The 27,560-nt window shown below is 35.9% G+C and overlaps 1 protein-coding gene and 1 long non-coding RNA gene across 7 annotated transcripts in view; one reads left to right on the top strand and one right to left on the bottom strand.

Annotated features, from left to right (window-relative positions):
• The window catches only part of LOC146322836 (uncharacterized), a 34,550-nt gene extending 21,507 nt beyond the window's left edge, over nt 1-13,043 (bottom strand). The window contains exon 1 of the long non-coding RNA XR_014771314.1: nt 12,969-13,043. This is a non-coding gene — a long non-coding RNA (uncharacterized LOC146322836). The remainder of the gene's footprint in view (nt 1-12,968) is intronic.
• hao2 (hydroxyacid oxidase 2 (long chain)) lies at nt 7,745-26,430 on the top strand. Of its 6 annotated transcripts, none has more exons than XM_084724944.1 (9): nt 7,745-7,816; nt 10,718-10,776; nt 15,783-15,935; nt 19,197-19,348; nt 20,702-20,985; nt 21,814-22,035; nt 23,768-23,926; nt 25,719-25,788; nt 25,907-26,430. In XM_084724944.1, the coding sequence occupies exons 2-9, from the start codon at nt 10,760-10,762 to the stop codon at nt 25,960-25,962; spliced, it is 1,113 nt and encodes a 370-aa protein (XP_084581070.1). In that variant the 5' UTR covers nt 7,745-7,816; nt 10,718-10,759; the 3' UTR covers nt 25,963-26,430. The 6 variants fall into 6 exon arrangements, with proteins under 6 accessions (XP_084581070.1, XP_084581069.1, XP_084581068.1 ...); XM_084724943.1 differs by lacking the exon at nt 7,745-7,816 and adding an exon at nt 12,863-12,940 and having other exon boundaries at nt 10,745-10,776; nt 21,817-22,035; XM_084724942.1 differs by lacking the exon at nt 7,745-7,816 and adding an exon at nt 12,863-12,940 and having other exon boundaries at nt 10,745-10,776.
• Nucleotides 26,431-27,560: the final 1,130 nt, after the last annotated feature.

Here is a 27,560-nt window from a genome sequence, read left to right as displayed (position 1 = left end):
CAAAAACTAGGAAATCTTCTGATTTTCACAGCACAGGCAAGGAAAGTTGTAATATAAAAACAGCATGGTGCTGGGGAAAGGTTGTTTGGCAGTTCTTTGCATAAAAGATGAAACGATATGAAAATTTCATATCGTGATCATAGTGACACAAATTATCACTGTTATCATTTTAATTGTCAAAATGTATTGGAAATGTTCAAAAGGTACTGGTACACTCATTGAAATAATCTTATCAACATTTATTTTGATAACCTCTCTGATTGAAAAAAAAAAAAAAACGCATCATATGATAGTGCCTCCAAAAAGTATTCCTCAAGTGCTTGCAAAAAGAAAAGAAAGAAAAGACAGAGAGTAGGAGTCAGAATTCATATATTTGCCAAATTTACAAGAAGAGACAAATGATTTGTCATGGACATAGTTTCACAAAGTTTCCCCTTACTCAATAACTCTAAAAACAATACAAATTGTATTTAGTCTTCTGTCTTTATAAAATTTGGCAAATAGAAATAGTGAAATCAGTTGTAACAGTGTGTTCAACTTTACAAATATTCACTTCTTATCTTGACAGATAAAGGACAGAGATGAGTCAGCATGCCGTTACAGCAACATGCTGGGACAAAATGAGACATTTCTCTCTCAAACAAAGCAATAACTTGATGTATTACTTTGCATTATTCATGAAAAGGGACACATGACTAAACATTTGACATAAACAGACTTTCAAGTCTATAATATTTCCCCAAACTCCACAACTTACAAAATTTTGAGATTTTCTGAAGGTGTCTGCTTTCTCTCCTCGAATGACAAATGAAAATATTGTAGTTACTGTACTTTTCGATTGTGCCCCTACTTCCTTTTATTGTGGTTATTACAGTCAATAACATAGTTTTTTAAATCTTCTAGACATCTACTGAATGAAGGTATGTTTGTTACAAATGTGTGTTTGCAGTTTTAATGTCATGCAAGGATTATACTTATTTTATAGAGATGCAAGAATGTTTTTGAGAAGTGTTGCACTTCTTCTCCAATAACCGTTGTCAGTCAGGTAAGGCACTGAAGATGTGTAGCTGCTCCAAACAACAAGCTGTGGTGGTTGTGGTAGACAGCTATGAAACCTCGCAGACACACACTTTCCTCAGGCCATTTCTGCATATTCTGATGCAGTATTCAGATTGATATTAGATGACAAACTAGATATAATTCAGTGTTTATAAGTGATGACAGTAAACTGAAACAACACTGCAACGGCTGCAACAACACGAAGAACTGCCAACTGACTTTTAGCCATCTGTCGCCACAGATTTCCAAACTAGATGTTGAGTCTGTCAAAACTCTGATCCCCTTTAAACTAAAAGTAAAGAACTGAACAATCTTGTGACATGTAGTGTATGGAAAATTCCAGTATTGCATTCATCCTTCATTCATCATAAAACAAAACTTGCTCTGCATACTGAGCCACTGCATGAGCATCATCAGGTAACAACATTTAGGTAAGGTAGGTCATTGTTACATCATTATTATTTAAATGCTAACTTGCAACTAAATTCAGTCCTGATGACAGATAAATTTTCATTAAATTTGGAATGAATTTTTTTACGTTAAAGGTGCTACATGCAATATTCACTGCCACTAGAGGTTGCAGTACGTCACTCACATCCCAGACCAATCATTTACACAATAGTGGAGTGGAAAAAAAGAAAGTGGCATCTAAGTGGCATCTAAACATACACCCCTCAAAACTCAGATCACACTGTCAAAGTGGGCAGTGCTGATCAAATATGGATCAAGATTCCAGGTGTGGCAAAAGTACACATATTATTTATTCAATAAGAAGTACAGATAATTGTGTAAGAAAACACTAGTGAAAGTATAATTCATTATTTGAATTATTTACTCAAGTAAAAGCAAGAAAGTACAGGCTCAATGTGTAAAGTAAAAAGTAGATCTTTGAAAAACATTTCTACCGACTTTTCCTGTGCAAAGCTAACTGAACCTCACTTTCTCTCTGTGGTCAATTCTCCTTCTTGGCTGTTATATCTTTTACTTGTTCCGTCTGTCGTGCATGATATGCATTGTCGATATCCCATCCATTTAAATTGAAATCAGTCTTGATGTTGGGAAGGAGGCACACGATCACACAAAACAAAAATAAACAATAATTCACCTTAAATAAAACTAAAGCAGCAACCCTGTTTTGAAAATGTAAGGATTACAAAGTACAGATATTTGTGTTAAAATGTGGAGGGTAATATTTAACCTGAAATCTCTACTTAAGTTCAACAAAGTAGAGTCTGTTTGTACTTTATTTCCCATCCCTGCATGATTTTGGTACTGCATTGCATGTTTCTGAACTGAAATGTTTTCAGAAACATATTTTTGAAATAATGTTTAGCTGTAATTTTAAAAAAGTTTGTAACCAGGCCACCATGTTGAAAACAGACAGAGGGAGAAGAAAGAGGGACAGACATACTTTAACATGTACATGTGGCTGGACTAAATAAACAGAGGAGCTCAGATAGCAACACACATTGGAGTGTGATTTCATTTTCTGCTCAGGACACCATTACTCTGCTGAATCTTTACATAGCAAATAGATGTTTGCTGACATCTAGTGAGGCTCAGCATCGTATAGTGCAGCTTTAAAAGAGAAGTAAATTTATATTTTGAAGTAACAGAGACTAATTTAAGTTTAGTCAGGACTGAGTTTCTGTTTATGGTTAGAAAGGAACAACTGAGAAAACCTGTTGTCAAGAGATGAAAATCAAATAAATGCTGATTGAAATAAGTTAAATGTCTCCTTTCATCACCTCACTCTTAGTTTTCAACAGGCCGTTTTACTTCCTGTTTCATGTCATGTCCAACTAACCCTTTCCTGGAGAACACTGACTTGTACTCTGACTTGTGACATGTAGCATTTGCATTTGAAGACATCAGGTTCCTTTTACATAACGTTACAAGACAGAGCTCCAAACAATCTCTGGACACATGAATAAAGACAGCACTCTGAAATTTACCACAAAAAAGCAAAACTTACTTAGACTAAAGAAAGGAGCAGAGAAGAGGAAATGGTGTTTATGTGCAGTGCGGAAACCCCAAGTGCAAGTTAATGTCTTTATGTACTCACAGAAGAGTGTATTCGTCACAATCGAGTTTTCATAGCTCTAAGTATGCTTCAGGGAGGAATAAATCGTTCACACAAATTATGACATGCAACTCTCTCATCTCAGGGAAAAAACTGAGCACAAATAAGACTTTCACACAACACCACCGCCCCTTGGTAGATGTGAGCAAATCGTGCACTGCCTGCATGTATGGATTGAATCATAAGAGTCTGAAATGGCGTGACTGTGGACTGTGAGTTATGCTCAGATCTCTCCCAGACATCAAATGCTCTGGACATCCATCACTCAGCCGCTACATGACATCTACAGCCACTGATGTGTTCGCTCCTTTGCCTTTGCTTTGGAACCCTGAACAATGCTTTCCACTGACACTTTGACGTACAGCAGCTATACAGTAAACTCCCAGATATAGAAAGAGAGCTTTCCGACAGCACAGCTCCCCCATAATTTTTTTTTTAAAAAGTCTACCTTTAAAATGAAGCTTCTAAGATTAATTTTCTGTCTAAAATAATTCAACTTCTAGGTATTTTAAATTCTTACTCATAATTTAAAAAAATACTATATAGCACTGTTAAGGTTCATGTAAATTTTCAGAATAACCTTTCCTATAAAAAACAAGAATTCTCCATTAAAACTATCATATGAGGTAAAGAGAAATCAAATATCCATCCATCTTGCATTCAGGTAAAAAAAAAAAAGATCTGCTAGGCTGCAGATTGCTTTGTCTATAAGAGAGGCTGTTAATTTCACTACAATGTAGGACACATTTTTTAAAAACATTTACCTTACATATAGATTTATTCTGATTCTAGGTTCACTGAAAAAAATGGTTTAATAATATTTCACACTGAGTACACTACAATTTAATTTGTTTTAAGAATGTTTTTCAGGGAATCTACTTTATTCATGCTTTAATCTACTTTAATCATGTTACTAAGTGCTGCCAATAATTTCAAGTAAATTCGCAAAATTTGAATTGTTTAGGTTTGAAAGGTTGATATTAGGCTAAAATAAATATTTAAGACAAATGTTTTTATTTGGACATTTTTTTGAAGTATCCTTTTCAAGTTACAACATGACACAGCCATAACTAATAACTAATAACCATCCTAACGGCTCTCCAACTACACATGAAAATAACTTCCATAGTCTTACAGACACCAATGATTCATTTAATTTATTCGATTCAATAATAAATATTCTTTTTCTTTGCCCTTAAAATCCTGTGAATAATGTTTCTCATTATGCCTGTTTTGTTAAATGTTGTAGTATTTACTAGGTATCATTAATATGATAAAATTGTTTCATGCTCTTTTATCCAATCAAGTGAAGTTATTATTTCCATATATTCTTCATTTTTAAAAAATGTCTCAGAAGTCTACAATCATTGTAACATAATGACTACTATATAATCTATTCTGAGACCCTCAATTCAGATATTACAATATAATGTTATACAAAATCTAAGACAATATCTAGCATCATATAATGATATCAATATAATATTGATATATGGCCCAGCCCTTACTGTTTGTCTTGTTTAATTACTGTGATATTTTATTGTTCCTTTGTCCAAACTTGTGTGGGAAGGCAGGAGTCCAACTGAAAAACACATTTTATTTGAGTCAGTTCCCAGCTCAGGTAATATATTTTGCTTTAACATTACTTTTCTCTTTTACCAGCTAAAAAACATATAAAGACTTAAATAAAATTCCACTGTCTTTCGCTGGCCTGTGTGGGAAGATTTGAAACCATGATGGACAGCCGTCAGGTTAGGCCTTGCTGCAGAAAGCCTGCATGAAATTGCGGCCCGTGTCTGTGGACTCTGCTGTATTTAGTCTGATAATAAACCTGGGAGAGACAGAGGTGGAGGAGCCCAGAGCCTTGCCAGGGCATGATAACACCTTGACAATTCAACACACATGTGCCGCGGCGTGCTGGGCCGCAGCCTTGGGGCAGAGCCTCAACCAGCATGTGGAAGAGGTTTTCCACTCAGCTGAACGTCCAGTACCTCCAATGCAGCAGCCCTGGAGCCAGATCTAACTTCGTGGTATTAGGCATCGAGGCCAGCTGTGGATTAACACAATTTGCACCTCCTCTCGGTGCAGGTAACACCCACACCTCCCTGTGGAGGTCCGACTCGTCAGATTTAGCCTTTGGCTCCACCTTCACAGCCTTTCGTGTGAAAGCCAAAATAAAACACATAAATTCAGAAACACACACACACAGAAAGACAGACATCTCTCAAGAAGCCAGGTTTTGTTACTGAAGATATTATATTTACAAAGAGTAAATTCAATTCAAAAGCCGTAATGAAATAAGAGCGAGAGAATCTAATTTAACATCACTGCACCCCACTGCTGTTTTCAAATGCTTGAACAACTTCTCTTGGCATTTTGTTTCGTCCGCGGTGAGCTGAGACACTGCGGCATTCATACCATTTTCTCTCACATCCTGCCATCAATCCATCACTTACGGGTGGGGACCCTAACATAACAAGCTCATGATATCAAAGGTTGGGACATCTGTATTTTATATGTAAAGACCCTCAAAACACCTGTCAAAGTCCACACTCCACTTGACAAGTTTGACATTTCCATAAAGAGTGCTGGCACCTCACAAAGTTTTTGTTTGTTTTTTTTCCTAGCTTTTGTCTCTTGTTGTATATTTATTTGATCAGAGTTGGATCAAGTCTATATAGTGATCTGTGAGTGACACTTAAACAACTAAAAATTAAATAACAGAAACTCATACTTCATAAAATTCATTCTTAACGGAAAAAGACAATGAGTTACCAAGATAAAAGCTAGTATGGTGGCCCTAAGACTCAATACACAAATGTTCAAAACACAGGCAAATTAAGAAACCTCCTTCTTCTTCTCCAATTTGGCAACTTATGCGTGGCAATCAGAAAAATATACTGCTAAGTAAGAAAACAACCAAGTACAGAAACAGGCTGCAAATGCCAGTGGTAAGTAGAGTACTGAAAATCTACAGTATACTCAAGTACAGGTACAATTACTCCCATAAAAAAAAAAAACAACAACTCAAGTATAAGTGAAAATTGCCATTTGAGAAATCTTCTCAAGTAAAAGTAAAAAAGTACCTGGTTAATTAATTACCCTAATTACAAGTTACTTTCTGTTTCAATATTTTTAAAAATATTTTTAGGGAATATTGCAATTATGAAAGCAAAGTTAATGTTAAATTTGGCAATGTGTTAGGCTAACTGCATTCTAAAGGACACCGATTAAAACTCCGAACACTAGCTACAAAATAAGTTAATGTCAATAATATTAGAGATTAATGTTATACATGAAAGATAGATAACTACATTTTCACCTCGACTATGTACAACTCACTTCATTTCAATTACAGACGTTAGAAGTGGAGTTTTTACAACTGAAGATCTGAGTGCTTTTTAGAAGGCACAGCAAGCACTTCATTGTGTAACTGTTGTCTTTTTTAGGTTTTGGTATAAAATGTTTGATGCCAGATGTGGCCAGGGACTGTTGATGGAAGCTGCCTCTTGTTCAGGGTTTTGTACCGTCATCATCAGATGGTCAAAAGGCAGACGGTGCTTGTTTTTCTTCCAGGCAGCGGCAACCTCAGACACTCGCCCCCCTACACTCACACTCAATACACACATTTAGCGCAAACTATTTGTATGGCAAATGTAGCAAAGTAAAAAGTAGAGTACTGCCTCAAAAATATATTTGAGTATAGCAGAAGTACTGTTTTAAAACAGGAAAATAAATGTTACTACCCACCTCTGGCAAAACCAGCAAACTTCTGAGTGTCTTCTGGAAACAAGTTTCCATTGTTGTCTGTGCTACCTGCAGCTTTTCTGTATTTGGTTGTTTTCGTATGTTTTCTCTAAATTCTGTGCATGTGTTGTCAAATTGGTGAAAATGCTGTTTTCATTTGCTTGTGTTTTGTCTATTTGCATGCATTTTCTTAATAAGCTGCAGCACATTGTGATCTCTGGACGACCATGAACCAGATTTTAATTTTATTTGCTGATGAAGATTAACTATTAACTAGGACAGGTCATTCATTTAGCTTGTCTGGCCCAGACTGACTCATAGACAAAGTAAGTGATGACACAGACACAAAGACATTTGTTAAAATCACAATGAGAAAGAAGGACAAAGTAACAGGAAAGAACAAGTAAAGAATTAAAACAAGAAGGACTACAGGCAAGAAAGAAAGAAAATCCAAGGAAGGAAGGAAGGAAGGAAGGAAGGGGAGAACAAGTGAGGAGAAAAGATGGAAAGAATGGAAAAATTAAACAAGGGATTGAATGGAGGAAGATGGAACAAACAGAAAAGCACCGATTGAATTAAGGAAAGAGGATGGAGGAGAGATGGGATGGAGGAAAGAAGGAAGGAGGGAAGGAGAATGGGAGGTGTTTGTTGCTCCTATAAACAATTGACCCGGGTGAGCTTTTGGTGTTTTTTGGCTCACAGAGAGAAAGGCCAGGGCCCAGAGTGCTGACGAGAGGCTTAGCTGGTGTTGAGCCACTATGGGCGGAGCGTTGAACTGTGAGTAGGGGGAGAGGGGTGGGGTGTGTGGCGGGGGGGGGAGAGGGGGGGCGTTAGGGTGTGGGGGGCTGGATTGCCCTCTGACACGACCCTGTCATATGAGAGTGGAAGCAACACGTACTGTAGGCCGTCCAAATAGCTCAGATTAAGGTAAGACGCTGATTTTATCCACTTCAGTAAGCAGTATTTATTTACACTGTGTGTACTTTACGGGCTTCAGCTTTTTCAGTTGTTTACCTTTTAGCCAAATGTAGACAGCCACCAGATATTTTTCCGACCAGATAAATTAATAACACAAACGTGTCAGGATGTGATTTTCTGCTGGTGATAAGCAGCACTCCTAATGTTAGCAGGCCTGTGTGACAGAAACAAGTAATAGAGAAGCTGGTTAAATCTTCACCTTGTTTAGCATTGCACGTTAAATACCACATACCAGGTATTCTAGAAATTCACCTGGACAATGTGCTCTCAGCAGCCCATTCAGGGGGTCAAAATGACCTACACCTCTCACAGCCTACACATGACAGAGGCTCACATTCATCACACACATCCAGCCACATTGTAAAAAGAAAACAAACCTACAGAAGATAATAAAAATAAAATTCTGGTGGGAAAAAGTAGAGCTGCCTGGTGGCGAAATAAATGTCAGAAAAAATGTAGCTTATTTAATATTTTATGAATTTAAAGTGTAAGACAACAACAACCTTTTCCACTAAATACGAGAGTAGTTATTTAGCCGAGTTTTATTCTAGATACCTTAAGTTACTTAATTATAATCACAACTATTTTCAATAAGTTACATGAGCTTTCAAAAAGAATCAAAAGTAAAAAATCTAATAAATAAAACTGAGGTTTTAAATATTACCTAAAACACATTCTGGTTTAACTAAACAAAACCCACTCAAATCAGGAAGTGAGTATGTAGAGTGTGACATTGTGTTTACGACAGGTGTGACATCAGAGGTCATTTAAAGTTTTTCTATAGACACTGAGCGTGTGTAGTGTGTAGTGTGCCACACTAACAAGCACATTAAAAGGGAGTCTGCTTGTGTTTACCTGCTTTACAGACGTTGAATGGAGTTTTAAGAATGGACTTTCAGTCAGTATTGCACTGCCCTCAAGTGTTCATAGATAAAAGCTTATGTATTAGAAAGGTTTTACAGGATGAGGGTGCCAGTATGCACACTGTACACTGTCTAATAAAAGGATACTTTGTTCACTATTAAAAGAAACACACAAAAGTCCAGATACAGTTAAATACAGGGACCATTAACTAAGTACACTATGACTATATCTGTCTTTCCCCACTGTTGTTAGTAGCATTTGTTGTTGTTGTAACTGTAACGCTGTACTACTACTAGTTGTTTCAGTAAAAGTCCAAGTAAGCAATAATAGTACCTCTTTAGACAACCCTTATAAATTATTTGAATTGTTTAAGATTGGGTAATTAGGTTGTAAACACTTTATAAATAATTATGAACAAGTTATAACAGTTTTCATACACTGATGTTGGCTCAATAATTGCTATTAATTAATCTTAATAATGAGTTACGAACATTTTTAACTAGCAAAAGGAAGCCTTATTGTAAAGTGTAAAACAGCGCTCGCTGAAAATGTCATGGTAAGCAATGAAGCCAAAGCCTTAATTTCATTTTGAATATTGAGATATGTTGTCAGTGGTTAAATGCTAGAAACTTGTTAACAAATATAGGCTGACAGGTATGAATGCTGCTGATGGAGAAGACAAAGAAAGCTAAGTTAACAATGAGATCTCAGGCTGAACAGTACAAAAAACTGTGGGCTCACTTTTTATCTAATGTGTTGTAACATCCTTTTAATAAAACTGTAAAACTTTTACAACCTAATTAATAGCCTAATTATAAATCATTTATAAGGGTAGTCTTATTGTAAAGTTGTAATACAATAATAGTAAATAGGGATGCACGATAAATATCTGGCCCAATAATATGTTGCCTGATATAAGACAATTATTTTTTTATTCTGACAATGAAACTATAGCTGACAAATATCGTCAATAAATATCTGATTTGACACATTATATCAAAGCTTTTAATTTGATTTAATATATATTGAAGCCAAGTATATATGTTAAGTGAATATTTGTGGAATCTTAGGTGTTTTTGTTGCCATACTGATGTCAGTTAGATTTGGTTCAGTCAGAGCTGTGGAAAATCAAATCATCTGTCTTTGCTCAATTCATCTGAGCCTCTTATCATCAGGTGTGTGTAAACTACAGGTTATATTATCTTCTTTTACAATACAAAAATGTGAAAAATTATGGATTTTTTTATCAATATCGACCATGAGAAGCAGGTAGTTATTATTGGGCATCCCTAAATTTTATATGTATTGCACTTAGAAAAATCTGGGATTAAAAAGTACTTTCACAATATATACATATATACATACATAAACAAACACACACACACACATCCTAAGATATACTGTGTAAAATACCCAATGCATATAGGCCTACAGACACAACGTAAGAGACACACACATTTGCCAGATTAAAAACTAATTATATAAAAGCATTACGAAAAAATCTGTCTCACTTTAAGAACAGCCTGAAGATTCCTGCTCGAGGACGTCAGACTCAGGCAGTACTGTGTTGTTGTTTTTCTTGTAATTATTTATGTGTTTGTATAAAATCTATAAATGTGTCTAAAAATAATGATGATGGTGATGGCAGGATTGGTAATTTTAATATTCAAGGCCTATAAGTATTATTAACAAATGTAGTAATCCTCATTGCAGTATAGGTGTATAGGTAATAGCAATAGTTTCTAGTAGTTTCAATAACAGTATTTATGCAAGTAAAATTATTAGTTGATGTTGTATCACCAGTATCTACAGCAGCAGTATTGCAACTGTAGTATCGGTATCACTATTTGTGGAATAGGATTTATGGTTGTATCATGAAAATAAGAGTATTAGAGGTTTAAGTACTACAGTAGTAATAGGGTCAGTATTGTCCGTAGCAGTAATGGTAACCCTGTGCCTTCTGCTCTGGTTGTGGATCGTTCACAGGTTATGAATCTGTCAGGAGAGACGAAGGTCTGCTGAGAGAGAATGAGCATTTGTAATCGGTGAGTACTAAAATGAACAGAGTGAAACACAACAGAAAACAATCATCTCTTGACCGTCTGTTCAGTGTTCACACATCAAGAACAAAATAAAAAAAAATCCTTGTAAACTATTAACAAGTTAATTTTACTATGTAGAAAAAAAAGTTCCAGTGTTCAATCAATAATTTCTAATTACTAATAATTAATTACAAAAAGATATTTTGTCAATTTTTCCAGACCATTCTTTGTTTTTATATACCTTGACACTACAAATGACATTGATTTCTAATTTAATTATGTAGTGTTCAATAATTTACCTCTAGTTTTTTGTCATTGAACAATCGATTTAGAATTAATTTGTTGATTATTAATTTGTAGAATAAGTCAGTTGATTGTTAAGTGGTGAAAATGTCCCATGACGGTTTCGTTTGAGTGACGGTGATAATGACCACAATTTTGTTATCATTACTTGAAGCAGTACACACAGAAATATAAACCACCAATCTGACCCAGCTTCCAACCTAAAACGTCGGTATCTGACGACGTGGGATTCCCAGATTGATTAATCTTGACCAGTTTCAGCAATTATGAGTTAGTTATTTCTTTATAGGATTGCCAACTGTAGCTTTAACAGCTCCTTTTACTTTTACTGATCAAACATCCAAGCCTCGGGGGTCACTGCAGGAGAAAACACATGCAGAATAGAACGCTTTATCCACGTTCATTAGCAAAACCCACTGTCTGGAAACCAGCGGGGGAACAGAACGCCAAAAATCAGAGCCATTCACTTAGAGCATACACTGCACCAAAAGACGAGCTACCTACCAGGAACTGACCAAGTTCTCTCTCGCCCAAGGCAAAACACCACATACCTGTGGACATCTCCAACAACAATTTACACTAGATAAATAATTTCACAATCATTTGTAGCACAAAATAAACTGTCCCAGGTGTTACTTAACATGAACATCTAAAATCAATCGCCACCACTACAACCTATGCCAAAAAAAACAATAAGCCAGGCCAGTTTTCTTTTTTTTTTTTTAGACGAGCCCCCATTTTGTCATGAACCAGCTCAGACAAAACAAGGCAGGAGATGCGTTCCGTTTCCACAGTGTAAATAAATTGTACTTTCTACTCCCTGCTCCCTGTTCAGGGAAGGTCATGCAGTTATGTCAGTTCTGACAAATTTCCTCTGTTCAGAACACGCTGCTACGTCACACATGCAGACATCACTCCTCCAGTCATTAGTCCTTTAATGAAAAACACCTGGAGACCTTTTGCTTCAAATGTAGTAATAAAATATTGAATGAAACAAAACAAAACAAAAATTTAGACCATTACAAAATGTATTTTATTTTAAATGTATATAACTTGTTACATAATGTGACTGATTAACTTACAAGATGTATGGTGTTAAAGAGATTAATATTATACATTATACATTATTATTATGGAATATTTTGTAGTATTGTGTTTACAAATGATTGTTGTATAATATTCATATTGTGTCATCTTTGACAATTAGGACCGGTAACATCAGTTATAATGACAATACTTATATATTACAGACATGTAAAATGTATATATATAAAAAATGTAAATATAAAAACATTAAATTATTTACTTAAGTGAATAATATATCATTAAATTATGTATTATCAAATATTAAATCAATTGTATTCAATTAGTTTAATTTAAAACTTTAAATATAAATTTAGAAATATCTATGAGATCTACAGCTCCTCTGTGAGCTCTATTGCTTGTTTTAGGTGCAATGACTGATGGGTAATCTAGAAGACACAGCCATTTTAATGTGATATAGTAAACACAATGGTACTAATAAAGGTTGTGTTCCACTCAGGTTTAACAGAGTCAGGGTGCTGCTGTTCACTGGGAAGGCTCTGCCACACGAAATGGAACAACACCTTAGTTAATATCTCTTACAACACCTGTGTTTATCCTACAGTTTCAAAACATTATGACTGCCGTGAAAAAGGTTTATTCTGCCCTCATATATAACAGTATCATTAGAAGTTAGGCTAGTTCAGCTGTGGCTTACCCTCCTGACACACCTCTGCCACTCTGACTGCCCCCCCCCACACAGGAAAACACAGGAAAACACACAGCCACTAACAGAGTGGGAGGGGTCCTCACAGCAGCCCCAGGAACACACCTCAACAAGGTATTTTATGTGAAAACAGTTTACTTACTCTTCATTATTTTTTGGCACATCACAGTGGCTTCCCAAAGTCGGAGTCAGACCAACACGTTTGTCTGGCATGGTCCTATCAGTAAAGATAGTAAAATATATTAGTTTGTCGTCTTCTTCTGTCAAAACAATACAGGGTAAATTATTAGTACATCTGTATAGTGTTGACATAAAGTGTGGATTTGAGCCACATGCTGAGTTTGAGTTGAATTTATTAGTTTGTGTTTTTCAACATACAAGCTTGAGTAAGCTAACATCCGCTAGCAAGCCACAGATCGCTAGGCAACAGACCTTTAAAATGAACTCTGCCTTGTATCCTCTTGTGAACGGTTAGCTAGCTAATCGTTAGCTTAAATGTGTGATGCATTTTGAATTTCAACACCAGGTTCAGAGACTAAAACAACAAAAAAGTCGCAGAGAAATTAAAAAGTAACTTACAGGCGTGGTCAAATGTGTTTCTGAATTCAGAGAAACTAAATGAATGTTCAGTCGTTCACCTCAGTGAGACTCGATTTGAAGGCACCAACAGCCGCTGGATGTGGCGTTTGTGTTTCATTGAGGACCTTGCAGGTAGGCGATCTGTTTACTATATATTACAGGCGTGTGAAAAGTTAAATAAGTTAACTGTAGCTCTACATTTCACACGCCATCTTTCACAGCTTCCTGCCATTAGGTCATTCAACCAACGTCGAAACAGAAGTGTTTCCCACCTGCGATGATTTGGCTTGAATCAGCCGGCTGGGCAAACCAAACACCTGTAGGCCTAACCTGTAAAAACTGTTGGCCTTGTAACCACTAAAGCAGTCAAACCTTTTCATACTGGTTCCATAAAGATAAAGCAAAATCCTCCAAGTCCCAATAAAAGTCTGTAAAACTTAAAAAGATTTAAAAAATGTTTTCCATCTTTATGTAATTACATTTTTCCATTATATTTTTTGTACTTTTTGAAATTCTTTTATATAGAGCCTGGTTAATACTGGATTTTTTGGAGCCAATGCCAATACTGATATTAAGAAGTAAAAAGAATGTCATTGATCTCTGAAATGTGCTTATGACAAAGATAGGTAATGGAGGTATAATATTAAACTTTATCAAAATGACATCGGGCCATTGTAATAGTAAACTTTAGACTTTAGAAATTATTATTATCATCCTCTATTACACTTACAGAAATGAAAACAGAAGGTTATATTTTGGTTTAACAAAAACTTTATTACAAAAACTTTATTTCTCAAATTTTTAACACCACATACCACCTCAGAAAATATTAGTCTCTCCAAGAAACACCATTATGACTGGTGTTAAAATACAGTATAGCATAGGCCTGCCCTATTCAGCTACAGACAGTTCACGCTGGAGGCAAGTTCATTTCTAATGAGAATATTATTTATTGATAACAGTTGTCAGCCACACTGTCTTCACAGTGAGGTAGTGACTTACTGCAGTCACAGTTTAGCTTGCAACTAATCATGGATGACATTTGCATGCGGTATGTGCATGATCGTGACTTAATAAAAGCTTATTTTGAAATGCATTTCACTAATCTAATAATTTAGGTATTTATTTGAAATATTTGTAGTATTTTGATTATGTGTTTTTACTTTTTTTTTTTTTTTAATTCTAAGAGATTCCTCAGTGTACCACTAGAGGGAGCATGAGCACCACCAGTGGTAGTAGTACTAATGTTTGAGAATCTAGGCTTCATTATAATTTTTCGAATGAAACTTGAAACCATTTTAATTGGAACTATGTGTAAAAAATAATTCAGTACTGTAGATAAGCAAATACATGGTATGATAAGTGTCATATCATGGTATGCAGTACTGTGAAACCGGGTTGCTGCTGCAAGCTTCATGATGATTAGTAAAAGAAGAGTCACAGGGTTTTCTCATGACAAGCAGTATCCCCTTTGTACATGTGTACTACATGCATAGCATGTAGGCCTGTACATACACAGTGTAAATGTATGACCATATGTAGTGTATGTACCATCTGGACCACAGAGCACTGTGTCAGACGCCTCTTGTCCTCACTATAGTTGGAGTCACCATCAGCACATTTCCAGCTTGTGTAAACACAATAAGAGCAAGGGTCGCCATCAGGTCACACATACACTGTTAGAGGCTTTCATAGTGGCCCTATGAAAGTTTGATTCTCACTAACACAAAAGCAACACTGTGGACACAAGGATTGACACAGACACAAGGATACATCTCTTATTTAAACCAAAGAGAAAAACTTAAAGTAAAACTGTCATTTTACTTGCTCAGATGTCAAATTGTGGAGGCTCGACAGCTGAGCTGTTGATTTTGCCATCACACTATTTGCTGGTAAGAGGAGGGCAGTTTCAGATTGAGCAGTGATGTTGCAACTTCAGTCCTTCATGGGAGCTGTGTCATGTGAGAGTAAGGGATTTTGTTTATGAAAGAAAGATTTGTGGTAAGTCTTGATTAAGCTGCTAGCTCTTGCACGTAGAGTAATTTTTCCAAGTCTGTTTGCTGTCGGTGCTTGCAACTATTTTTCTCACATGCAAAGCAACAAATCTAGTTTCCAGATGACAGCAGACGGATAAAACTATGAGGGGTGCCTGGTTGTGGTAAAGACTGGAAATCAATAACTAATTATGTTTAAACAAGTGTTAAGCATTGAGTAAAAGAGATATTCTGAATGCTGAAGTTTTATATTTTCAGTCAGTAGAGAATATTAAGAATTTATGTTGATGGGTGATTATCTCACTTCTATTTTGCTTTTGTGTATTGTATTATATATGCCGTCAGTGTCAAATTGAAAATTGATTCTGTCTGTTCCCACACAGAGAGGGAGGTCGCTGTGCAGAGATGGCTATGGTATGCCTGACGGACTTTGAGGAGTATGCTAAGGAGCATCTCTCAAAAGCCACCTGGGATTATTATTCAGCTGGAGCAGACGAGTGCTGCACCAGGGATGACAATCTACTGGCTTACAAAAGGTACAGTGAGAAAAATAAAGTTTACCCAGACATTCAAGGTCATCAGAAATACACAATTTGAGCATCTCAATACTGTTTCAATATTTAAAGACAGCCATTTTCGTTTTAACTTCACCAAACATGATGGTGAGTTTTGTGTTTTTAGTCATTTTCTGATACCTTCCTTCCATGCCGATATCAACTACATACCCGAACTTTGTTTATCAACCGATACTAAGTACTCATCCAATACCAGTGTGTTAAATTTTGTTTATGTTTTTGTTTTTCTTTTTTTTTTTCAGAGCTGGAAACTACTGGCCCTGTATGTAATATGATTGCTATCATTGTTGTATGGCCTGGCTCAGGTTTAAAAAAAAATTGTCTTACAGGATGCTGCTGGGAAGTAGCAGGATTTCTGGGCCAATAAATTACATTATATCTGTGCATACACTGTAAAAAAAAAAAAAAAGATATAGAAATTTAGTGGAATCAACTCATCTTTTCTCATGAATGTAACCTTAATATATATATTTTATTTATTCAAGTGAATTAAATTTAAAATTTCTATTATTTACCTCCAGAACTTACAACCAAGCATTCAGATCAGTTGAATATAGTGTACAGACTTAAATCGGTTCATTTTATTCAGTTTATAAAGAAATATGTTCAGTATTTTAGCAGACTTCCTAGCATGCATTGTTTGAGAGCAAAACACCTAAGACCCTTCTCTTTTTATAATAGTATAGAAGAAAACATATATGATGAAAACTTGCTGTGTGTCTCTAATACACTTTAAGACAAGTCATGATTGCTTATTTTCACAGTAATAATGAAAACACTGCAATATGTTTTCAGCTGAATTACAACTCTACAACTAGAAAAATATTGACTTCATTTGACCAGAAAAGTAATTTTTTTTTTCTTTTCTTTTCTTTCTCTTTAAAAATTACCTCAGGTTCTCCTTTCAAATTTAGTCAACCTTAAGTTTTAAGGCAACCCAGACATTGGCTTTTATTAAGTTAAAACAACTTTATTTTTGTTTGTTTTTTGTTTTTTTACAGTATAGACTTACAGTGTTTTAGGCTGTATTGTAGGAATTTCTGATGTTTGTATCTACATCGGACCAGGCCTGTTTTTCAACATTTGCAACTAAAGACATGCAGTCATTATACAACGTGTAGTGATACAGAAGCCCCCTGAGCTCAATCTGCTGTATTGATGTGCTGAATAACATAAAAATTTATTATTGAGGGCTGATGTTATTCATATTTTAATAGTTTTAATACTAAAACTAAAGATCATAAGATGACACAGCCGGTTAAAATACCATAAATTAAAGCTTTTGTAGATTTTTGACTGTTGTAACTGATTTCTCCGCATACAATTCAGTATTTGTGGTTGTGATGCCTTATAATCACTAACAGGCAGTTGCATTTTACCCAGTGCTGATGCTGCACTGTTTCTCCAGCCCCCTGTAGTTAAAAAGAACTGTTTTGAAAGTTGTATTACCAGTGGGACAATGATACATGACATGATTTTTTATTCTTGTCAGAATTTTTCCTTCGTGGATCTCCTCGAACATTCTTCTCAGCTTTCATAATGTTTCCATAAAGACCGATAGACTGCTTTTCCTCACTGCAATGGTTTTGCAACATATATGTTTTTGCTACAACAAGCCTGTTACTAGGGATTTGTTTGCGAGCGTATTTGGGTTCAGGCTAGATATATTTCCCCAGGTAGGGATAAAGATCAGTCTGTGTCTTGGAAAGATGATCTCAAGTCATCGCTTTGGGAAAACAGAAACCCAGAATGTTCTGTCTCTTCCTCTTAAAAGCAATCTGACTTGTCCGGCAAAAACAGCATGGTGTCATCTCGAGACAGAGCTCGAGAACGCCTTTATTATTTGACAATAAATTATGATTTTACAATGTTTTGTCAACAGGTTTGTTTGGTTCCACAATTAGATCAAGTTTTTTTTTTTCTCTTATTCTACATATACTTCTACTGACTTATACTTTTTGAAATTGTGAAAGTCTGATAAAAGGTTTTGGTGAGAGTATTTCGGTAACACTCTATGACTCCCATGTCTATAATACATCATAAACATACTTATAATGAATTACAATCAGTACAGTAGTATAGCACTGTATTATTAATTAAATATTAATTGTAAGCACTCAAAAATATTTATGATGACTCATAATAATAATCATAACACATTACAAAGTATTTTATTGTGAATTAAAAAGTAGTAGTATTGTAATAGTACTGATACTGATATTAGCAAATAAAAAAAAACAATACTGATGTATTTATATTCTTCATACATGATATAATGGACAAAATATAGAATATATACATAAGCACACATTATTTCTATAATAATAACAATAAATGTTATTGTCCAAATTGACATAATTATATGACTTAATAAATATAAATAGCTACAAATATGAGGTACTATGATACTTGACCTAATAAGTCATTTTAAAATGCTTTATAATGTGTAATGAGTTAAATAAAAATATGAGTACTTATACCTATATTTATACAGTGCTAAACAGATAATAATGTTATGCATGTTGTTAGACATGGGCATCAACACTACACTTTTAAGTAAAGCCCTTATTACGGTTATGACCACAACAATTTGTCTACCATCAGAGATTTTCTTGTGCTATTAATACCACTGAAGCAACCACTTAAATATCTGTATATGTCCATGTATACACATTTTTTCCATATATGAATAAGTGAACAGTGTATATAGTGTAAATAGTCTTGAGTGTATAGTTGTGTCAAAATTTAGTACTTTATATTTTATATTTCTTAATTCTGATTTATATTTTTTCTATTTTATAAGGATTCTATTGACATTCAATGCCCTTTTCTATCTAAACTTTTTGAGCTTCTGTAACATGTGAATTTCCCCGGGATCAGTAAAGTTTATTTTATCTTATCTTATTGTGTGGTTTATCAGTCATTATGGGCAATGTTTCAAATCAATGAGCGTGACTCTTTTTGTTTTGGATTTTCATATGATTTTTGGCTCAGTGTGAGAAAGCACCTTGCCTTGTCAGGTATTTACTTTGTTGGATTTGGCAAAAACAAACATCCCTGTCTGTTCATTTTATTCAGCCAACAGCTTCTCAGTTAATAAAATTATATATATGTTGAGATTAGGAGCTTATGATATAGAGGATTTTATGTACAGTATATGACCCACTCCTACACTCCTACATGTTCTAGTTCATAACACAGTCATCTGTGCTTCACACACAGGATCCGTCTGAGGCCTCGTATCCTCCGGGACGTATCAGTCAGTGACACACGGACCACAGTGCAGGGGACAGAAATCAGCTTTCCAGTTGGTATTGCACCAACTGCCTTTCACTGCCTGGCCTGGCATGAAGGAGAGGTGGCCACTGCTCGGGGTGAGGAGTGTGTGTGTGTGTGCGTGTGCGTGTGTGGAAGAAGGACAGTGAATTGTGTCACTGCATTTTAGTAGAAGTGATTCTTGGCTGAAGTGAAGTATAGGAGAAAAACATATTTAACATAAATCATAATTTCTATTCTGTTTGTTCATATTTTTTGTTACAGAATTGATTTGAATGTTTAAACTTATTCTGATGGGTTATAGATAGGGTTGGATTGTAACAGATTACAATATCAGAAAATCAGATTACAATTAAAAAAAAAAAAAAAAGTAACTATAATCTGCCAAGATTTGATACATTTGATAAAATACTTCTAAAAAATGTGTACTTAGATACAGCTTCATTGTCAAGGGTCACTTGATCACACTTTTAATGACAAATATGATATGCTGAATAATATTATTAAATATTTAATAATATTTAGAATATAATGTTTCATAATATTTTAATAATATTTTTATTACAAGTATATGCCAAATATGTGTACTGTATACCAAAGTTAGTTACTTCCTTCAGATTGCCAGTTATGTTAATGGTGACTTAATAATTATTTTTTGATGTAGTAGTAGTTTTTATCCCTTTCTATTTACATAGAAAATGGAAGTGCTTCTTCTATTATTGTTTCTGTAAGGGTAATTTTATTTGACCAACTGTTGATTTTGAATATGCAAAATGAATTTTATACGCACTGAAAATGTTTTGAAATGTTAAAAGAAAAAAAAAGGATAAATTGCGGATTTTTGTGGCTGTGTCCATTTTTAAGAATAAGGTGCGATATTTTCAATGCTGTTCAATGAGTTTGAAGTAATCCAAAAGTATTCAGATTAGACTGCATTTTTTGTCAACTAATTACAAAAATTGTCACGTAATTTGTAAGTGACTCCCTTTCAAAGTAATCTGGCCCAACCCTGGTTATACGTTCCTGCACTGGTTGAACCCTTCTTGGACTATTCAGAGGAGATCATGAGACCTTTTCATAATGCAAAAGAATTTTTTGATGTTCCTGACAAGTCTGTATTTTGAAGTCACAAGGTTTTTATCCAAAAGCAATGCTAGTATACATGGCCAACACTAGGTGGAAGCATAAGATTGCAATAATCTTGTTCTGTAATGATAGTACTGAATTGGCCTTCTCTCTGTTATCAGTATGAACAATAATCTAGTCGATTTCACTATGAATCATTCTCAAAGTTAATTTAATAATCAGCTGATTAACTTTTTAACTACATTTCTGAAAGTCTGAGGCACATGGGTACCCAGACATATTGCAGTTTACTGTGACTTCTCAGATCAAACATAAATTCAATCTCCATTAACCACAGTAATAATTTCTCAACTTCTGATTCACAGCCACAGAGGCGCTGAACACCTGCTACATCACCAGCACTTACTCCACCTGCTCAGTGGAGGAGATCGTGGCAGCAGCACCAAATGGCTACCGCTGGTTCCAGCTGTATGTGTACCGAGACCGGAAGTTGTCAGAACAGATCGTACACCGTGTAGAGGCGCTCGGCTACAAGGCTCTGGTCCTCACGGTCGATGTACCTTACACTGGGAAGCGCCGCAACGACATCCGCAACCAGTTCAAGCTGCCCCCACACCTCAAGGTCAAGAACTTTGATGGAGTGTTCCAGGTAACAGTTTTTTTCAGCATATTCAGAATTTGAAGACATAGCAGAAGAAATAAAACAAAACCAGACAAAGATACGACTGAACGAGGTGAAACTAAATAAGAACAGACAAAACAAAATATAGACAAGTCAGTTCAAACAAAAGACAAGATTCAAGTTTCAATGTGATGTTCTTTGAAGTACGTTACTATAAAAATAAATGAAACATTTGAAGATGATGTAGGATGTACAAATGTAACAATATGAGGATGTAGGGATGTAACAATATATCAAATATTATAATATCATAGTAAAAAAAATATGCCTCAATATCATACTGGACTGACAATATCTACCATCATATTATTTTTATTTCACTTTTTTTAATCTAAATATTATAAAAGCCCTGCTACCGACTGCAATTTTATTTACATAATTCAAACATTTATTGCTAATTTTGTTTTCTGTCATTAAAGAATGAAAGCAGATGCACTCTTGTTTATAGTTTTGTACACATTTCTCTGCCATATAATTGCATTTCTAGATTCTCAACTTCAGATACAATTATTGCTTCTCTATTTACCTTGGATCAAATTAATCTGCTAATTCCTCACCGCATGTCACGATTTTGACAGTTCAAGTCATTATTAAGCATCTGTGCATCCGAAATAAGGTTGCAAGTCATATCTACAAAATATCTAAAGTCCAAGTACTAGCAGTGTCAGAGTTGCCCTGTAACAATAGTTTAGGCTTTATTAGTAAGAGCACAAGTAACAGTAGTAGTCCAGAGAACATACATTAAGGTGTCTATCAAGTGAACAATGACAGCAGTTGCACCATTTACCCTATAAGCAGGAGACAGCAGTTCCAGAGGAGTATGGGATCCCAGCCAACACCTTGGACCCCTCTATCAGTTGGAAGGACGTGTACTGGCTGCAGTCCATCACCCGCCTGCCTATCATCATCAAGGGGATCCTGACCAAGGAGGACGCTGAGTTGGCCGTGGAGCATGGTGTCCAAGGCATCATTGTGTCAAACCACGGGGGGAGACAGCTGGATGGAGGCCCCGCCTCGGTACTTAACTGACCATGTTACTTCTTAAGCTATACTAAAGATCATTTTGTTTATATTATCATGTTTATAGGGCAGAATCAAGTGTATACCCGTGTCGCATTGTAACAACAATGACACATGTTCGAGTAGTAATAGTAGCAGTAGTAGTGTAAAAGGACCAATGCTAGTAACATTACGGCAGAGTAGAAGCATTAGCTCCCCCTTACTAGTAGTAATAATGTAGTAACAGGATTAGTGCAACAAAATTAATTGTTGTAAAATTTAACAGATAGTTCAGATTGTTTGAAGTGGGGTTGTATGAGGTACAACAGTCCCCTGGCACAAGTTTGGTTTCCCATGGGAAAAGGCTGTCTGACAGCAAGGTAAAGCAGTGAAAATATTCTAAATATAGTGTACACTTAAACTGATATTGATTTTCTTAGGTAGTCCTTTTTTAGGTGGCTGAAATACATTTTGCTGCTGACCCTGTCTAGAGCAGTGTCTTTGGTTATCTTCTGTGCTCCCTGTTACTCCTCTCTGGGTCTCCAAATTGGGGCCATGTCAAACACCATCAACTGTAGGTAATACATTAACTATGGATAAGTACCTCATACAACCCCACTTCAGATAATCTCCACTGTCCCTTTAAAGGCTCTTGCCAGGAGTTAATTTAGAAGACAAATACCTCTTTTATTAGCGTACCCACCAGCACCTCTGAAGCTCACTAATTAAGATGTTATATCTTCACCATTTTATATCTTTTTATATCATTTACCGTACAATAATGTTTGTACAACAGTTTGCAGTTTTTCATTTTACTTGAAGTCTTCAAGTTCATACATTGAGGTTGCCAGGCAACCAGCAAAGACTCCAAGAAGTCACCATGCTGTGTGTGAATTAGTCTGACACATATAGATAAAAAAGACAAGCTGAGTTTCCACCTAAAGTGTCAAGAATCTTTAGTCTAACTAACTAACTAATTTCAAGGAACTAAAAGGCTCCTGAAGCCCATCATTATATGTGTTTTCCACTGTGGTCTAAAGACCTGTGAACATTATTTAACCCACTGTAAGTAGTGGGTTACTCAACCAATCAGAAATGTTCCATGCAAACCCCACCACCAAAATTCCTCTGGTTTTGGAAAGTACTACCCCTGAGCTGGGACTTTTTGGGCGGTAATATAATGTCCTTTATTTAGACTCTGGTTCCAGCGGTGGTAACCCTTACGTTCCTCCAAAGGTTTACAGTCCCTGTGTAAAGTTCCTGCAGTGGAAACGTGGCTTATGTTAATTGGTGAGCAGTAGAGGTGCTGGCAGGTGGATTTTGGTGCCTGAGGACACAACCAGTCAAGCTTTTTCCATCTGTTTACAGTCTTTATTCTAGGCTAAGCTAACCAGCTCCTGGTTACAGCTTCACATTTAGCATATAGACATGGGAATGGTATTGATCTTCTCATATAACTTTCAACAAGAAAATAAATAGGCACGTCATGACACCACTAGTGATAGGGCTGTAATATCTGACAGTGACTAAACCTGACTTGTAGATGCTATGTGCTTGTTATGGTTTTGAGGCAGTCACAGTGCTCCTGGAAAAAGTCAGACTTTGAAATAAACACCAAGTTGTGAGTTAACATTAATATTTGAAGTTCAGTATGAAAAGCCGACTGGAAACACATTGAATCTTACCAGCATGTGCACTGTTGTTATAAACTATGTTGGCCTCATTGTATCTTCAACTCTGTCGCTAACAGATCGACGCTCTGTCAGAGATTGTGGACACGGTGCAGGGCAGGATCGAGGTCTATCTGGACGGAGGTATCAGGACGGGAAGTGATGTATTGAAATCACTGGCCCTGGGAGCCAAGTGTGTTTTCATTGGCCGTCCTGCCGTGTGGGGCCTTGCATACAAGGTACAAACCACACACTAATCACTCTGTGTGTGTGTGTGTGTGTGTGTGTGTGTGTGTGTGTGTGTGTTTGTGTGTGTGTGTGTGTGTGTGTGTGTGTGTGTGTGTGGTGTGTGTGAGTGTGTAAGCATGCATTGTGACCACATTAAGGTGTTTTCCTTTTCTTTTTTTTTATCATTAATTATGTTTCATTTCATGATTTCCACCATGAGGTTTTTCTTCTTTTACCAACAAACATATATAATAATTTTTTGGTGTATCACATAGTATATATACTATCCTAGAATGGTGTCAGGCTAACATAAACATCAGTATATTCATGTACACAAAACATTCGACATGATGGTGATTTTCATTGAGATATTATTCCTGGCTGTGTTGATAGATTTCCTCTCCTGTTTATCTTCTAACCCACTTGTACAGACTCTGCTAAGATGCTGTCCTTGGCAACTTAAGTTTATCCTTGAAAGTCACTGACACTGATGGAGCTAGGGCCTTGGTGTAAGGTTTACATGGTATAATATTCTTGACTTGAGCAGTTAAAGGTGCAGTTAGCGATTTTGGAGAAAGATAATCTATCGTTCCCAGTCAGCATGTTTCCGTTTAAAAAAATGACAATGGTCACAGGTGAAAACGTTCAAAATTGGCTCAAGTCTGAAAGCTTTTTCACTGACTATTTGAAGATGTTACTGAACATTTATATTTAGACCATATTTCACTGGGATTTGCTATAATGACATTTTTCAACCTCTACAACGTGCAAATAATTGCTTGTCACTTTGGACCCTCCCTAAGAAAATACATCCAAGTTGAAAGCCAGGAAAAAAGTTGCCTCACAGGATATTCAAACCTCTGTTGCCTGATCTTTCTATTATGATGTCCTGAAAGCTTCTTGTTGAGAGCACAGGGCCTATTCAGTTACATATTTATGACATTTTATATTAAATATCAAATGTGTTGAAATTACATCCTCTTGCAGACCAGATTTCACCTACCACATGAAATATTACCGTGGAGAAATGACCTTCAAACTAATCAATATCCTCTCTCTTTCAACCTACACTTGAACAAAATAACAAAAAGAATAAACAAATTTGTGTCTTGTGGCATGCGGGTGTTGTAACCGCATTTTGGTCAAAAAAGAAAGTGACAAGAGGTCTTAGATGTTCAGATTGAAAATCAACTACTTTTCGACTGCAAATCACAGTGGGTGCTTGCTGGGCTGAGCTTCATTCCCAGGTCGACAAATTGCAGAGACTTTGGATTGGTGGTTCAAAGACAGTGGATTGTTTAGTCTTATTCCCAGGGACTGAAATACTTACGTTTGGGAATGAGATTCAACAATCAACTTTCAAAAGCCTGAAAACAGAGGCAAGAGAAAAAGCAGAAGTCTGATTTTCTTTCAGACCACTTGAATTACATTATCTTTTAAGTTATTATGAAACTTTTGCACAACGACACCGGAAATAAACCACTTACCTCAGCTTTAAGTCACTGTTTGCAACCTGTCAAGCTGCTTTGCTCTGCGGCTTATTGAAATCCATAAAGTCAAGATTTTGATCCACTTTATCTATTGCTGCTGAATTAAAACCAACAATATCACCACTGTGTGGGATGCAGAATCAGAGTTTACAGAAATGAGCCTTCATGTGTCTCTGTGGCAGTAAAAAAGTAAAAGTTTTTCACTGAAAAAGAACAATCTCATCTTAAAGCTAAACATGATGATGACTGATTATTTTTATACAGATTGTATTTAGTCTGTTATTGTAACTATGAGCCCTGTGTGATCTTTTAGGGTGAGGAAGGAGTGAGGGAAGTACTGCAAATCCTAAATGATGAGTTCCGTCTGTCCATGGCTTTATCAGGTGAGAGACGTGAGGTCAACTCACTGAAGCTGAAAAGTGATCAAAAATTAAAAAAAAAAAAAGAAAAAAAGTACAGCATATTCTGTCTCAAACAACAATTTGTATTTATTCCATCCAGGCTGCAGGAACGTGGCAGAAATCAACAGGAACCTCATTCAGTTCTCTAAACTCTAAACAGACCAGAGGAGGGCAGCACTGAGGATAGTAATGGCATCAACTGAACAGGACTCACTACTGAACCAAACCAACCGTGTTGAACAAGAGCCTGAGACTCCACCATGACAAAGAAACTGAAGGATGTTCACCTCAGAACTCTTTATCTTGTCAGGAAACATGAAACATGCAAGCAGCTTCCATACTTTGGAAATGGCTTATGTCTAATATCCAGTATACTGTTTATCCATGCAAGAGTGTGCAAGTGAGACGGTGTCTTGGGAAAGCTGAGGGCCGGCGGCAGATTTAGCAAGTGAATAATGAAAGTGTTTTTTGCTTTTGGATTGGAGGGAATGGAGGGACTTTTCATGAAACGGATACACTTTTGGCTTTATTGTAACAAATGCAACTGATAATAATGACATACACTGCGGTTTGATATGCTGCCAGTGCTTGTGGTTAAATAAATGCCAACTGAGGTAATGAAAATCTGTTTCTCTGCATCTATTATTAGCAGGCGATAGCGGATGTAGCCATAGCAGAAGTCTGTCTTTCGTTTTTATTTCCTTAACTTATAATCAGGGACTGTACGTGGACAATCGTTATGTATGTAGAGTTTGATTGAGAAAGGAGGCACTCGATTGCCACAACATCTTAAGAAGATAAGGTTGTTTAATTAAGATTAATTCTGTGTTTTAAACCTCTAATGAAACTAATAATTAAATTATTCTAATAAACAAGGAAGAAGAACCAGCCTGATTAATTACAGGTCAGATTTGCACCAGCAGCTAAAAATACAGGGAAATTTCAACTTCATGCAGAAGCCCTGTGAGGAGAGTAAAGAAAACAATTCTGATGGTCCATTTTCTTAGTCTGATCTGATTTTCTCTCCTGTGTTTGTGACTTCAGAACAGGTGGAAAAAAAGGTTTTGCCAGGATAATCTTTGTTTTTAACTTTTTTTCATCTGTGAAAATATATTAAATGCTAATGGTGGTTTAGTGCCAATTAAAATACATTTTAAAGCAAAATAAAGACAAGACAGTAACATTACATAACTTACTACACAGTATACAGAATGTACCTTGAGTGCACAGAGAAATTAAAACTCACCTGGGAGAACACATGAATACTTTCACTCCTATTTAGAACATGGGGTAGTGATGTACTTCAGCCTTTTTAGTATTATAATAAACACTTGACAACAAAAAACACCTGCTAAAACTTTTTAAACCTGTTTCACAAATGAAAAAAATAAAGGGTTAATTTGTGTTTTTTTTTTTTTTATGGGATTGTATGAAGTACTTATTTATAGTCAGCATATCAACTAGTTTGCCACCTGTCAGCTTGCCACCTGTTTGTTGAAGCATAAACAAACAAACATGGCATCAAAGAAACTAACCATCCGTGGCATCAGTAGACCAGCAGCTTCTGCGGCCTGTAAGGTAAAATTACTGTTTTTGTCAAAGGAGTCTGGTTCAGTGAAGAAGAGACATATTTCTGATATGTAACGGTGGCTTCTCATTGGAAAATGCTGTTTGAAAACAAAGTAAAGCAATGAAAATATTCTAAATATAGTGCACACAGGAGAGAAAACAGTTCAGAAAATGGATCACCAGAA

This window comes from Lutjanus erythropterus, chromosome 8, assembly GCF_056507025.1.
Source record: "Lutjanus erythropterus isolate fLutEry1 chromosome 8, fLutEry1.hap2, whole genome shotgun sequence".
In the NCBI taxonomy this organism is placed as follows: domain Eukaryota; kingdom Metazoa; phylum Chordata; class Actinopteri; order Lutjaniformes; family Lutjanidae; genus Lutjanus; species Lutjanus erythropterus.
This window is presented reverse-complemented; position numbering and strand designations above follow the sequence as displayed.

What these genes read in the sequence shown, in the direction of transcription:
- hao2 (XM_084724942.1), top strand. An exon ending in TGTGGGGCCTTGCATACAAG is followed by an intron (nt 23,927 to 25,718) that starts GTACAAACCACA and finishes GTGATCTTTTAG; the next exon opens with GGTGAGGAAGGAGTGAGGGA. An exon ending in TCTGTCCATGGCTTTATCAG is followed by an intron (nt 25,789 to 25,906) that starts GTGAGAGACGTG and finishes TATTCCATCCAG; the next exon opens with GCTGCAGGAACGTGGCAGAA.